This window comes from Pseudophryne corroboree, chromosome 2 (genome assembly GCF_028390025.1).
Source record: "Pseudophryne corroboree isolate aPseCor3 chromosome 2, aPseCor3.hap2, whole genome shotgun sequence".
NCBI classification, from domain to species: Eukaryota; Metazoa; Chordata; class Amphibia; order Anura; family Myobatrachidae; genus Pseudophryne; species Pseudophryne corroboree.
The window spans coordinates 61,874,061-61,889,515 of record NC_086445.1 but is presented as its reverse complement, the minus strand read 5'-3'; the positions used below and the strand labels follow the sequence as shown (position 1 = coordinate 61,889,515).

Below are 15,455 nucleotides of genomic sequence, written 5' to 3'. Positions count from 1 at the left end.
GCTGTGTGAAGTGTGCTGACAACAATGGCGCACAGCTGCAGTGCTGTGCGCTACCTCATGAAGACTGAAAAGTCTTCTGCCGCCTGTTTCTGGACCTCTTCAATCTTCGGCATCTGCAAGGGGGGTCGGCGGCGCGGCTCCGGGACCGGACTCCATGGCTGGGCCTGTGTTCGATCCCTCTGGAGCTAATGGTGTCCAGTAGCCTAAGAAGCCAATCCATCCTGCACGCAGGTGAGTTCACTTCTCTCCCCTAAGTCCCTCGATGCAGTGAGCCTGTTGCCAGCAGGACTCACTGAAAATAAAAAACCTAAAAACTTTTTCTAAGCAGCTCTTTAGGAGAGCCACCTAGATTGCACCCTGCTCGGACGGGCACAAAAACCTAACTGAGGCTTGGAGGAGGGTCATAGGGGGAGGAGCCAGTGCACACCACCTGATCCTAAAGCTTTATTTTTGTGCCCTGTCTCCTGCGGAGCCGCTAATCCCCATGGTCCTGACGGAGTCCCCAGCATCCACTAGGACGTTAGAGAAATATATATATATATATATATATATATATTTTTGTTTGGTGGAGGGGGGGGGGGTTCTGGGTGCTCGGAACCCTCCCCCCCCCCATCCCCCTGTGCGCCACTGAGATTATACATACCATGGCTGACTATAGGCTTACGTAGCAGTTGAATCTCTTAATGTGTGATACAGTGCATATATAATGTGTGTATGTTCCAGATATTCCCACTGATTTCTATTGTGTAAATATACCTGACCACCTTACACTGCTGTCACTTACTGCAGTATCTCTCTCTGACTACAGTGTCGGTACCGGTCACATACAGTACCTCCCAAACCTCCTGACATAGGCACAGAGCCGGCTCTAACCAATATGATGCCCTAGGCAAGATTTTGGCTGGTGCCCCCTAGTACCGCCGCTAGTTCTGCAGGAGATGCCTGGCATGAGTCAGCTGGCAGCTCTGCTAACGTTGGGCGCCTTTTATTTATGAAAATGCATCATATTTTCTCTAACGTCCTAAGTGGATGCTGGGGACTCCGTAAGGACCATGGGGAATAGCGGCTCCGCAGGAGACTGGGCACATCTAAAGAAAGCTTTAGGACTATCTGGTGTGCACTGGCTCCTCCCCCTATGACCCTCCTCCAAGCCTCAGTTAGATTTCTGTGCCCGACGAGAAGGGTGCACACTAGGGGCTCTCCTGAGCTTCTTAGTGAAAGTTTTAGTTTAGGTTTTTTATTTTCAGTGAGACCTGCTGGCAACAGGCTCACTGCATCGAGGGACTAAGGGGAGAAGAAGCGAACTCACCTGCGTGCAGAGTGGATTGGGCTTCTTAGGCTACTGGACATTAGCTCCAGAGGGACGATCACAGGCCCAGCCTGGATGGGTCCCAGAGCCGCGCCGCCGGCCCCCTTACAGAGCCAGAAGGCAGAAGAGGTCCGGAAAATCGGCGGCAGAAGAAGTCCTGTCTTCAACAAGGTAGCGCACAGCACTGCAGCTGTGCGCCATTGCTCTCAGCACACTTCACACTCCAGTCACTGAGGGTGCAGGGCGCTGGGGGGGAGCGCCCTGAGACGCAATAATAATAAACACCTTGGATGGCAAAAGAATGCATCACATATAGCTCCTGGGCTATATGGATGCATTTAACCCCTGCCAAAATACATAGAAAAACGGGAGATAAGGCCGCCGATAAGGGGGCGGAGCCTATCTCCTCAGCACACTGGCGCCATTTTCCCTCACAGCTCCGTTGGAGGGAAGCTCCCTGTCTCTCCCCTGCAGTCACTACACTACAGAAAGGGTTAAAAAAGAGAGGGGGGCACAAATTAGGCGCAGTATTAAAGATACAGCAGCTATAATGGGAAAAACACTTATATAAGGTTATCCCTGTATATATATAGCGCTCTGGTGTGTGCTGGCAAACTCTCCCTCTGTCTCCCCAAAGGGCTAGTGGGGTCCTGTCCTCTATCAGAGCATTCCCTGTGTGTGTGCTGTATGTCGGTACGTTGGTGTCGACATGTATGAGGAGAAAAATGATGTGGAGACGGAGCAGATTGCCTGTAATAGTGATGTCACCCCCTAGGGGGTCGACACCTGAGTGGATGAACTGTTGGAAGGAATACGTGACAGTGTCAGCTCTGTATAAAAGACAGTGGTTGACATGAGACAGCCGGCTACTCAGCTTGTGCCTGTCCAGACGTCTCATAGGCCGTCAGGGGCTCTAAAGCGCCCGTTACCTCAGATGGCAGATATAGACGCCGACACGGATACTGACTCCAGTGTCGACGGTGAAGAGACAAATGTGACTTCCAGTAGGGCCACACGTTACATGATTGAGGCAATGAAAAATGTTATTACACATTTCTGATAATACGAGTACCACCAAAAAGGGGTATTATGTTCGGTGAGGAAAAACTACCTGTAGTTTTCCTGAATCTGAGAAATTAAATGAGGTGTGTGATGATGCGTGGTTTTCCCCCGATAACAACTGATAATTTCTAAAATGTTATTGGCATTATATCCTTTCCCGCCAGAGGTTAGGGTGCGTTGGGAAACACCCCCTAGGGGGGATAATGCGCTCACACGCTTGTAAGGGCTCTACCCTCTCCTGAGATGGCCGCCCTTAAGGATCCTGCTGATAGAAAGCAGGAGGGTATCCTAAAATGTATTTACACACATACTGGTGTTATACTGCGACCAGCAATCGCCTCAGCCTGGATGTGCAGTGCTGGGTTGGCGTGGTCGGATTCCCTGACTGAAAATATTGATACCCTCGATAGGGACAGTATATTTTTGCCTATAGAGCATTTAAAAGATGCATTTCTATATATGCGTGATGCACAGCGGAATATTTGCCGACTGGCATCAAGTCTAAGTGCGTTGTCCATTTCTACCAGTAGAGGGTTATGGACACGTCAGTGGTCAGGTGATGCGTATTCCAAACGGCATTTGGAAGTATTGCCTTATTAAAGGGAGGAGTTATTTGGGGTCGGTCTTTCAGACCTGGTGGCCACGGCAAAAGCTGGGAAATCCACGTTTGTACCCCAGGTCGCCTCTCAACATGAGAAGACGCCGTATTATCAGGCGCAGTCTTTTCGTGAACAAGCGGGCAAAAGATTCCTCATTTCTGCCCCGTGACAGAGGGAGAGGAAAAAGGCTGCAGAAATCAGCCAGTTCCCAGGAACAGAAACCCTCTCCCGCCTCTGCCAAGCCCTCAGTATGACGCTGGGGCTTTACAAGCAGAATCAGGCACGGTGGGGGGCCCGTCTCAATGAATTTCAGCGCGCAGTGGGCTCACTCGCAAGTAGACCCCTGGATCCTTCAGGTGATATCTCAGGGGTACAAATTAGAATTCGAGACGTCTCCCCCTCGCCGTTTCCTAAAGTCGGCTTTACCGATGTCTCCTTCTGACAGGGAGACAGTTTTGGAAGCCATTCACAAGCTGTATTCCCAGCAGGTGATAATCAAGGTACCCCTCCTGCAACAGGGAACGGGGTATTATTCCACACTGTTGTGGTACCGAAGCCGGACGGCTCGGTGAGACCGATTCTAAATCTAAAATCTTTGAACACTTACATACAGAGGTTCAAATTCAAGATTGAGTCACTCAGAGCAGTGATTGCGAACCTGGAAGAAGGGGACAACATGATGTCTCGGGACATCAAGGATGCTTACCTTCATGTCAAAATTTGCCCTTCTCACCAAGGGTACCTCAGGTTTATGGTACAGAACTGTCACTATCAGTTCAGACGCTGCCGTATGGATGGTCCACGGCACCCCGGGTCTTTACCAAGGTAATGGCCGAAATTATGATATTCCTTCGAAGGAAGGGAATTTTAGTTATCCCTTACTTGGACGATTCCCTGATAAGGGTAAGATCCAGGGAACAGTTGGAGGTCGGTGTAGCACTATCTCAGGTAGTGTTGCGGCAGCACGATTGGATTCTCAATATTCCAAAATCGCAGCTGGTTCCGACGATTTGTCTTCTGTTCCTAGGGATGATCCTGGACACAGTCCAGAAAAAAGGTGTTTCTCCCGGAGGAGAAAGCCAGGGAGTTATCCGAGCTAGTCAGGAACCTCCTAAAACCGAGCCAAGTCTCAGTGCATCAATGCACAAGGGTTCTGGGTAAAATGGTGGCTTCCTACGAAGCAATCCCATTCGGCAGATTCCACGCAAGAACTTTCCAGTGGGACCTGCTGGACAAATGGTCCAGGTTGCATCTTCAGATGACCCTGTCACCAAGGACAAGGGTGTCCCTCCTGTGGTGGTTGCAGAGTGCTCATCTTCTAGAGGGCCTCAGATTCGGCATTCAGGACTGGGTCCTGGTGACCACGGATGCCAGCCTGCGAGGCTGGGGAGCAGTCACACAGGGAAGGAATATCCAGGGCTTATGGTCAAGCCTGGAGACATCACTTCACAAAAATATCCTGAAGCTAAGGGACATTTACAATGCTCTAAGCTTAGCAAGACCTCTGCTTCAAGGTCAGCCGGTGTTGATCCAGTCGGACAACATCATGGCAGTCACCCACGTAAACAGACAGGGTGGCACAAGAAGCAGGAGGGCAATGGCAGAAGCTGCAAGGATTCTTCGCGGGGCGGAAAATCATGTGATAGCACTGTCAGCAGTATTCATTCCGGGAGTGGACAACTGGGAAGCAGACTTCCTCAGCACGACCTCCACCCGGGAGAGTGGGGACTTCACCCAGAAGTCTTCCACATAATTATAAACCGTTGGGAAAAACTCGACAGGTATTGCGCCAGGTCAAGGGACCAACAGGCAATAGCTGTAGACGCTCTGGTAACACCGTGGGTGTACCAGTCAGTGTATGTGTTCCCTCCTCTGCCTCTCATACCCAAGGTACTGAGATTGATAAGATGGAGAGGAGTAAGCACTATATTTGTGGCTCCGGATTGGCCAAGAAGGACTTGGTAACCGGAACTTCAAGAGATGCTCACGGAGGATCCGTGGCCTCTACCTCTAAGAAGGGACCTGCTCCAGCAAGGACCCTGTCTGTTCCAAGACTTACCGCGGCTGCGTTTGACAGCAGGGCGGTTGAACGCCGGATCCTGAAGGAAAAAAGGCATTCCGGATGAAGTCATCCCTATCCTGATCAAGCCAGGAAGGATGTAACCGCAAAACATTATCACCGCATTTGGCGAAAATATGTTGCGTGGTGCGAGGCCAATAAGGCCCGACTGAGGAAATTCAACTGGGTCGATTCCTACATTTCCTGCAAACAGGAGTGTCTATGGGCCTGAAATTGGGGTCCATTAAGGTTCAAATTTCGGCCCTGTCAGTTTTCTTCCAAAAAGAACTAGCTTCAGTCCCTGAAGTTCAGACGTTTGTAAAAGGGGTACTGCATATACAGCCTCCTTTTGTGCCTCCAGTGGCACTTTGGGATCTCAATGTAGTTTTTGGGTTCCAAAAGTCACATTGGTTTGAACCACTTAAATCTGTGGAGTTAAAATATCTCACATGGAAAGTGGTCATGCTGTTGGCCCTGGCCTGGGCCAGGCGCGTGTCAGAATTGGCGGCTTTATCCTGTAAAAGTCCTTTTCTGATTTTCCATTCGGACAGGGCGGAATTGAGGACTCGTCCTCAGTTTCTCCCTAAGGTGGTTTCAGCGTTTCACCTGAACCAACCTATTGTGGTGCCTGCGGCTACTAGGGACTTGGAGGACTCCAAGTTGCTAGACGTTGTCAGGGCCCTGAAAATATATGTTTCCAGGACGGCTGGAGTCAGGAAATCTGACTCGCTGTTATCCTGTATGCACCCAACAAGCTGGGTGCTCCTGCTTCTAAGCAGACTATTGCTCGTTGGATTTGTAGTACAATTCAGCTTGCACATTCTGTGGCAGGCCTGCCACAGCCAAAAATCTGTAAATGCCCACTCCACAAGGAAGGTGGGCTCATCTTGGGCGGCTGCCCGAGGGGTCTCGGCTTTACAACTTTGCCGAGCAGCTACTTGGTCAGGAGCAAATACGTTTGTAAATTCTACAAAATTGATACCCTGGCTGAGGAGGACCTGGAGTTCTCTCATTTGGTGCTGCAGAGTCATCCGCACTCTCCCGCCCGTTTGGGAGCTTTGGTATAATCCCCATGGTCCTTACGGAGTCCCCAGCATCCACTTAGGACGTTAGAGAAAATAAGAATTTACTTACCGATAATTCTATTTCTCGTAGTCCGTAGTGGATGCTGGGCGCCCATCCCAAGTGCGGATTGTCTGCAATACTGGTACATAGTTATTGTTACCAAAAAAAAAAAATCGGGTTATTGCTGTAGTGAGCCATCTTTTCTAGAGGCTCCTCTGTTATCATGCTGTTAACTGGGTTCAGATCACAAGTTGTACAGTGTGATTGGTGTGGCTGGTATGAGTCTTACCCGGGATTCAAAATCCTTCCTTATTGTGTACGCTCGTCCGGGCACAGTATCCTAACTGAGGCTTGGAGGAGGGTCATAGGGGGAGGAGCCAGTGCACACCAGATAGTCCTAAAGCTTTCTTTAGATGTGCCCAGTCTCCTGCGGAGCCGCTATTCCCCATGGTCCTTACGGAGTCCCCAGCATCCACTACGGACTACGAGAAATAGAATTATCGGTAAGTAAATTCTTATTATTTGCATTACTATGTGGCTAGGATGCACAAGCAGCTTCTGCTGATTAAATTGATATGCAGCATGCCTATATTCTGTGTGCCACTGCGGCTGTATCTGCATATGAAATGCTACATTACAGTGATTTCCAGGAATACACTGCAACGTAGCATTTCGTATGCAGATACAGCTTCAGTCACACACAGAATATAGGCATGCCGCATATCATTTTAATCAGCATAAGCTGCTGGTGCCCCTAAGCATACCAAATGTCCTAGGCATTTGCCTAGTTTGCCTATGCCTAAGGCCGGCTCTGCATAGGCAGGTGCAAGCCCGATTTGAGGGCTCTCTCCCTCTGCCACAACTGGGATAGCTTGGTCCAGGTCAGGCATGTACGTTGGGATATATGCGCTGTTTGCTGCTGCCCTGCATTGACAGGTGAGCAGGTGCATCTGTCCAGGTGTGCGCAGTATTTAAAAGGTACATTTATGGGAGGGAAACAGAATGGGGGACGGGGGTCAAAGCACGTTGGAAGTGCTGGACATGCCGCCATTTTGTGTGATCATGCCCACTTGTCCTCATTTCCCAAACTAAAAAGTCAGGAGGTGTGTCTTTAATTTAAGGAGGCACTGGTCCTGGTTTCAGAGCAACAGGTCACTTGAATGCAGTACTGACATTGTATGCTCACTCATTCTGCTATACTGACAACCCATTACTGAGCCAGCCTGCCTATATGTGTGTGTGCTATAGTCCTGGACCTCTTGTGCTGCCTGCACTGACCCATGGCCTTTTACTATGATCCTGTACTATCCACATCCTGACGACGCTGTCCATGGTTGGCTGCTGCCTAGTGGTGAATACCTGGGAGCTGCGACCTACAGTGAGGCACAATAATTGCTTGTGGGGCTTTCATAGATGACCACCGAGGTGTCTATTAGCCTCAGGTGAATGTGCATAAACTACTCACAGCAAACTTGCTCGTCTCCCGTTATAACTATGGTTATTAAAGGAGGTTGGAGGTGTTACTCTCTGTGTTAGGGCACAGGGAGGAGGCTACACAGCTAACATCTACATACACCTGTCCCATATAATACCTGATACTTCTGTATGGCCTCCTGGTCTCTCAGGTGCTGGTACTGCTGCAATATCCGCTCCTCCTCCTTCTCCTTCAGTTTCCGCTCTTCTGTGAAGTACACGGGGATGTTCTTCTGGGCACGTTGCAAGCACAAGTAGCACAGCTCCTAACGTAACACACACAAGGGATCAATGGGCTGCCCAAAGATTGCAGATTCATATAAAACCCTTCAACTTAACATTAAAAGAAAACGTTATTGGTCCTGATTGGTGTTTTGAACCAAGCACAGTAATGTCACAGAACAGAGTGGGGGCAACTCAGCTAAAGCTCTATGTACAGATGGAGCCACGGTTATCTTGACTTCTTTGCTGCGCCTAGGCACACCATGGTTTATTAACATAAGCGTTTCATCTATTGTTCTCAGCTGCAATACAATACAGCAGGCGATTAAGGGGGTCATTCCGAGTTGATCGTAGCTGTGCTAAGTTTAGCACAGCTACGATCCTTAACTCAGACATGCGGGGGGACGCCCGCCCCGCATGTCAGTGCCAGCCCCCCCGCACAAATACAAAAGCATCGCACAGAGGCGATGTTTTTGTATTTGAGGAGTAACTCCCGCCCAGCGCAGCTCCTGCGGCTGGCCGGGAGTTACTAGTCGCTCCCACTGGCCGCAGCGTCACGCAGCCTCCGCAGCCCGCCACCCCAAACGGTCCGGCCACGCCTGCGTTGGCCGGACCGCTCCCCCTAAACGGCGGCTAAACGCCGCCGTTCAGCCCCGTCCCGCCTAGCGACCGCCTCTGTCTCAGAGGCGATCGCTAAGCAACTATGACTGCCATGCGCCGGCGCACTGTGGCGCCGGCGCATGCGCAGTTCCGACCCGATCGCACGGCTGCGAAGAAGTGCAGCGTGCGATCGGGTCAGAATGACCCCCTAGGTCTGACTGCCCTGGCTCAAATAATCCTATTAAAGACCAAGATAAACATGGCTCCATCTGTATCAGGAAAAACTAAATATAACATTGATTTTTATGAAATGGAAATGTTATTTAGGGCGTAACAGCCACAATATCATCTGATGAGTAAAGTATAAAGGCGTTATAGACACTTGGAGTAGGGGACTGTACATCCTTTATGTCAACCGTGTAAGTGAAAAGAAAGAAACAAGCTGGAATGAATTGTGTAAACGTATCTAGGTTCCCCGCTGTGCTGCCGCTTCTTGTAATGTGGGGACACACACACACACTGTACAGATAGTTGTCTCATGGGCACTGGGATATACTGTATTGATCTTTTTAAACCATTGATAAGCTGGGGCATTTAACACCTTGATGATTAGACACTTGCCTCACTCACCTTTGCAAAGGCCCTAAGAGGTTAATAAAGACTGGTATCATATCTGTTTTATCAGTGTCTTCTGAGTACAGGATGACTCTAATAATGTATAAGGATGACATACCTGTCCTGCACGACAGTGATCCAGGCACGCCGGTGGAGTACTTATCAGGGCATTTGCTTGGTTGAATTCAGGATCACTTTTTGGGATGTTCATAGAAAGGGATGATCCCAATCTGAAAGCAGATGGCATAAATGTAAGCACATCAAACCTCATGACATCGCTAGCGACTGCGGGCACTCGCATATCGGACATACACATTGCCCGATATGCACCAAAATGAACGTCATGTCGGTCTGATCCGCCGGATGAGATTACATATTGCTGTTTATACTGAGTCAGGAACAAGAGATCGTCCTCAGCGAATTAAACTCAACTTAGAATTCTCTCCTCAGCTTTGCTGGTAGAAAATAAGATTTTAAACCTACCGGTAAATCTTTTTCTCCTAGTCCGTAGAGGATGCTGGGGACTCCGTAAGGACCATGGGGTATAGACGGGCTCCGCAGGAGACATGGGCACTCTAAAGACTTTAGATGGGTGTGCACTGGCTCCTCCCTCTATGCCCCTCCTCCAGACCTCAGTTAAAGAACTGTGCCCAGAGGAGACGGACAGTACGAGGAAAGGATTTTTGTTAATCTAAGGCAGGGGTGGGCAATTATTTCAGCTGAGGGGCCACTTGACACTTTCCTGTCAGTATTCGAGGGCCGCACACAAAATAGCAGCCCCCCCTCCATGCGCCAAAAATATAGGGACGTGGCTTGTGTGGAAGGGGCGTGGCCAAAAAATCATACAGATTCATATTAGGCTGCACAATAGTCTCCATTATTTAAATGATGCCACACAGTAGCGTCACTTACACACATTACAGCAGGTAGAGCTCTCTTTTACACACTGTGGGTGGGGGTGGGGGGAGGGTTTGGGTTAGGCTGCGAGGAGTGGAGGTTAGGGTTGGGCACCGCCCTCGGAGGGTTAGGCTACTGGGGGAAGGGCCCTAGGTTTAGGCAGCCATGGGGGGTGGTTAAGGCTAGGCACCAAGGGAGGAGGTTAGGGTTAGGTTGCGGGGAGGGAGGGTTAGGGCGTTGGGAAGAAGGGAGAACACCCCTTACTCACCCCTGTCAGTTTCGAGATATCGGGATCCCAGCGTCGGTATTTTGAACGACGGGATCCCAAGTGGCGGTGAATCATAATGATACAACACATACACAGAGCTACATATACAGAGTTACACAGACACATATACAGAGTTACATATACATAGTTACACAGACACATATACAGAGTTACACAGACACATATACAGAGTTACAGACATACAGTATACATAGAGTTACACAGACACATATAGAGCTACAGACACATATACAGAGCTAGAGACACATATAGAGCTACAGACACATATACAGAGCTATAGACACATATAGAGTTACACAGAGACATATACATATACAGACACATACACAGAGTTACAGGCACATTATCATTTACAGTTACACAGACATAATATAATTTATGGTCCCTCATACCTTAAATGAAAGACTGTCACTGCATGAAAACTTTGACTTCTTTGGAAGCCCATCATCCTACCTGCCATTCATAATAAAGTGCAGGAGCATCAGGGCTGTGCTCCGTGCTGGATAGCCCCGCCCCCTGCAGGGACACCACTTCCTCCTTTCTTCTTTCTGATAATCAGGGATTTCCCATTAAAGGAGGGGGGCCCAGGACACATGCCCCGAGAGACCCCTGCTACTGAGAGCCCACCACTCTCCGCACGACAAAGCAGTCCTTCCCCCTGTCTCAGAGGCGGAGCTTCGCCTGGCTGGCTGGGTGAGTGAGAATAGCAGGGGAGGAGGAGCTGCGCTGACGGAGAAGGGGGAGAGATCACATAGTGCCGGCTGCGGCAACAGAGCCGCGCTGCCGCAGGCATCAGCTCGCTGCCGCTGCTGGTGACCTGGGCTGGAAGCTGGCCGGGACAATGACAAGCGGCCCTGTCGGGCCGCTTGTCATTTCATGCAGGTGGGAGGCAGCGGGCCGGGCAGGCTCGGTTCGCGGGCCGCATCCGGCCCGCGGGCCGTATTTTGCCCACCCCTAATCTAAGGGCAAGATTCATACCAGCCCACACCATCCACACCGTATAACATGGAATATACGCAACCAGTTAACAGTATGAACAAAACAGCGGGGGGTCATTCCGAGTTGATCGCTCGCAAGCTGCTTTTAGCAGCTTTGCACACGCTAAGCCGCCGCCTACTGGGAGTGAATCTTAGCTTATCAAAATTGCGAACGAAAGATTAGCAGAATTGCGAATAGACACTTCTTAGCAGTTTCTGAGTAGCTCCAGACTTACTCGGCATCTGCGATCAGTTCAGTCAGTTTCGTTCCAGGTTTGACGTCACAAACACACCCAGCGTTCGCCCAGACACTCCTCCGTTTCTCCAGCCACTCCCGCGTTTTTCCCAGAAACGGTAGCGTTTTTTCGCACACACCCATAAAACAGCCAATTTCCACCCAGAAACACCCACTTCCTGTCAATCACATTACGATCACCAGAACGAAGAAAAAACCTCGTAATGCCGTGAGTAAAATACCTAACTGCATAGCAAATTTACTTGGCGCAGTCGCACTGCGGACATTGCGCATGCGCATTAGCGACTAATCGCTCCGTTGCGAGAAAAAAATAACGAGCGAACAACTCGGAATGACCCCCAGCATCAGCCAAAGACTGATCTTAACTGTAACATAACCCTTATGTAAGCAACAACTATATACAAGCCTTGCAGAAATATGTCCGCACTGGGACGGGCGCCCAGCATCCTCTATGGACTAGGAGAAAAAGATTTACCGGTAGGTTTAAAATCTTACTTTTTCTTACGTCCTAGAGGATGCTGGGGACTCCGTAAGGACCAAGGGGATTATACCAAAGCTCCAGACCGGGCGGGAGAGTGCGGATGACTCTGCAGCACCGACTGAGCAAACATGAGGTCCTCATCAGCCAGGGTATCAAACTTGTAGAATTTTGCAAAAGTGTTTGAACCCGATCAAGTAGCTGCTCGGCAAAGCTGTAAAGCCGAGACACCTCGGGCAGCCGCCCAAGAAGAGCCCACCTTCCTAGTGGAATGGGCCTTTACCGAATTTGGTAACGGCAATCCCGCCGTAGAATGAGCCTGCTGAATCGTGTTACAGATCAAGCGAGCAACAGTCTGCTTAAAAGCAGGAGCGCCAACTTTGTTGGCCGAATACAGGACAAACAGTGCCTCTGATTTCCGAACTCAAGCCGTCCTGGCTACATAAATTTTTAAGGGCCTGACTACATCCAGAGACTTGGAATCCTCCAAGGCACACGTAGCCACAAGCACCACAATAGGCTGGTTCATATGAAAAGATGAAACCACCTTAGGCAAAAATTGAGGACGAGTCCTCAACTCAGCTCTATCCACATGGAAAATCAGATAGGGGCTCTTGTGAGACAAAGCCGCCAATTCGGACACCCGCCTTGCAGCTGCCAAGGCCAGCAACATGACCACTTTCCAAGTGAGAAATTTTAATTCAACCTTTTGAAGGGGTTCAAACCAGTGAGATTTTAGGAACTGTAACACCACGTTAAGGTCCCATGGTGCCACTGGGGGCACAAAAGGAGGCTGGATGTGCAGCACTCCCTTTACAAAAGTCTGGACTTCTGGGAGAGAAGCCAATTCCTTCTGAAAAAATATTGATAGGGCCGAAATCTGTACCTTAATGGAGCCTAACTTTAGGCCCATATCAACTCCTGTCTGTAGAAAGTGGAGAAAACGGCCCAGATGGAAATCTTCCGTAGGAGCATTCTTGGCTTCACACCAAGATACATACTTCCTCCAGATACGGTGATAATGTTTTGCCGTCACCTCCTTCCTAGCCTTTATCAGAGTAGGGATGACATCCTCCGGAATACCTTTCCCAGCTAGGATTTGGTGTTCAACCGCCATGCCGTCAAACGTAACCGCGGTAAGTCTTGGAACACGCAGGGCCTTTGCTGCAACAGGTCCTCCCTGAGAGGAAGAGGCCACGGATCTTCTGTGAGCATTTCCTGAAGATCTGAATACCAGGCCCTCCGAGGCCAATCTGGAACAATGAGTATTGTCTGCACTCTTTTTCGTCTTATGATTCTCAATATTTTTGAGATGAGCGGAAGAGGAGGGAACACATAGACCGACTGAAACACCCATGGTGTGACCATGGCGTCCACCGCTACTGCCTGAGGGTCCCTTGACCTGGCACAATACCTCCGAAGCTTCTTGTTGAGGCGTGACGTCATCATGTCTATTTGAGGAAGTCCCCAATGACTTGTTATCTCTGCAAAAACTTCTTGATGAAGTCCCCACTCTCCTGGATGGAGATCGTGTCTGCTGAGGAAGTCTGCTTCCCAGTTGTCTACTCCCGGAATGAAGACCGCTGACAGAGCGCTGACGTGATTTCCGCCCAGCGAAGAATCCTGGTGGCTTCCGCCATTGCAACTCTGCTCCTTGTCCCGCCTTGGCGGTTTACATGAGCCACGGCTGTGACGTTGTCTGATTGAATCAGAACCAGTAGGTCGCGAAGAAGATGCTCCGCTTGTCGTAGGCCGTTGTATATGGCCCTCAATTCCAGCACGTTGATGTGTAGACAAGCCTCCTGGCTTGACCATAGTCCCTGAAAATTTCTTCCTTGTGTGACTGCTCCCCATCCTCGGAGGCTCGTGTCCGTGGTCACCAGAACCCAGTCTTGAATGCCGAACCTGCGACCCTCTAGAAGGTGAGCACTCTGCAGCCACCACAGGAGAGACACCCTGGCCCTGGGGGACAGGCTTATTTTCTGATGTATTTGTAGATGGGACCCTGACCACTTGTCCAGAAGGTCCCACTGAAATGTCCTCGCATGGAACCTGCCGAAGGGGATGGCCTCGTAGGCCGCCACCATTTTTCCCAGTACTCGAGTGCATTGATGAACTGACACTCATTTTGGTTTTAGCAGGTCTCTGACCATGTTCTGAAGTTCCTAGGCTTTTTCCATTGGGAGAAAAACCCTCTTCTGCTCCGTGTCCAGAATCATGCCCAAGAATGATAGCCGAGTCGTTGGAATCAACTGTGACTTTGGTAGATTTAGGATCCAGCCGTGCTGCTGCAGCACTCTCAGGGAGAGCGACACGTTTTTCAGCAATTGATCTCTCGATCTCGCTTTTATCAGGAGATCGTCCAAGTATGGGATAATAGTGACTCCTTGCCTGCGCAGGAGCACCATCATTTCCGCCATTACCTTGGTGAAAATCCTCGGGGCCGTGGAAAGCCCAAACGGCAACGTCTGAAACTGGTAATGACAGTCCTGTACAGCGAATCTCAGGTACGCCTGATGAGGGGGATAAATGGTGACATGAAGGTATGCATCCTTTATGTCTAGTGATACCATAAAATCCCCCCCTTCCAGGCTGGAGATCACTGCCCGGAGAGATTCCATCTTGAATTTTAATATTTTCAAGTACAGGTTTAGGGATTTTAGATTCAGAATGGGTCTGACCGAGCCATCCGGTTTCGGGACCACAAATAGGGTTGAATAGTACCCTTTCCCTTGTTGGACTAGGTGAACCTTGATAATCACTTGCTGTTGACACAGCTTTTGTATTGCAGCTACAACTATTTCCCTCTCTGGGGGAGAAGCTGGCAAAGCCGACTTGAAAAATCGACGAGGAGGCACCTCTTCGAATTCCAGTTTGTAGCCTTGGGATACAATTTCTATCGCCCAAGGATCCACGTCTGACAGAACCCAGACCTGGCTGAAGAGTCGAAGACGTGCCGCCACCTGCGCAGACTCCCTCAGTGGAGCCCCAGCGTCATGCGGTGTATTTTGTAGAAGCCGGGGAGGACTTCTGCTCCTGGGAACTAGCCGAAGCAGGCATTCTTTTCCCTCTACCCTGACCTCTGGCAAGGAAGGAAGAGCCTCGACCTCTTCTGGACTTATGCGACCGAAAGGACTGCATCTGATATTGTGGTGTTTTCTTTTGCTGAGGGGGAACATAAGGCAAAAAATAAGATTTACCCGCGGTAGCTGTGGAAACCAGGTCCGCGAGACCCTCCCCAAATAAAACCTCACCCTTGTAAGGCAAAGTTTCCATATGACTCTTTGAAACGGCATCACTAGCCGAAATTACCATGGCATTGGCTCTTGAACCCAACAGCCCCACGTCTCTTGCAGCGTCTCTCATATATAAGGCTGCGTCTTTAATGTGACCCAAGGTCAATAAAATGCTATCCTTATCTAGGGTGTCAATGTCAGACGACAAGTTATTTGCCCATGCTGCTATTGCACTACATACCCATGCCGACGCTACTGCCGGTCTGAGCAAGGCACCCGTATGTGTATAAATTGATTTTAAGGTAGTCTCCTGTCTGC

At 49.8% G+C, this 15,455-nt stretch overlaps 1 protein-coding gene across 2 annotated transcripts in view; it reads right to left on the bottom strand.

The window, feature by feature from the left end:
* The window catches only part of CCDC81 (coiled-coil domain containing 81), a 112,401-nt gene that overhangs the window by 44,767 nt on the left and 52,179 nt on the right, over positions 1-15,455 (bottom strand). For both annotated transcript variants that reach the window (XM_063951371.1, XM_063951372.1), the window contains exons 9-10: positions 9,123-9,234; positions 7,687-7,833 (exon numbers count right to left, since the gene is read on the bottom strand). In XM_063951371.1, the coding sequence (XP_063807441.1) occupies positions 7,687-7,833; positions 9,123-9,234 (259 nt within the window). The remainder of the gene's footprint in view (positions 1-7,686; positions 7,834-9,122; positions 9,235-15,455) is intronic.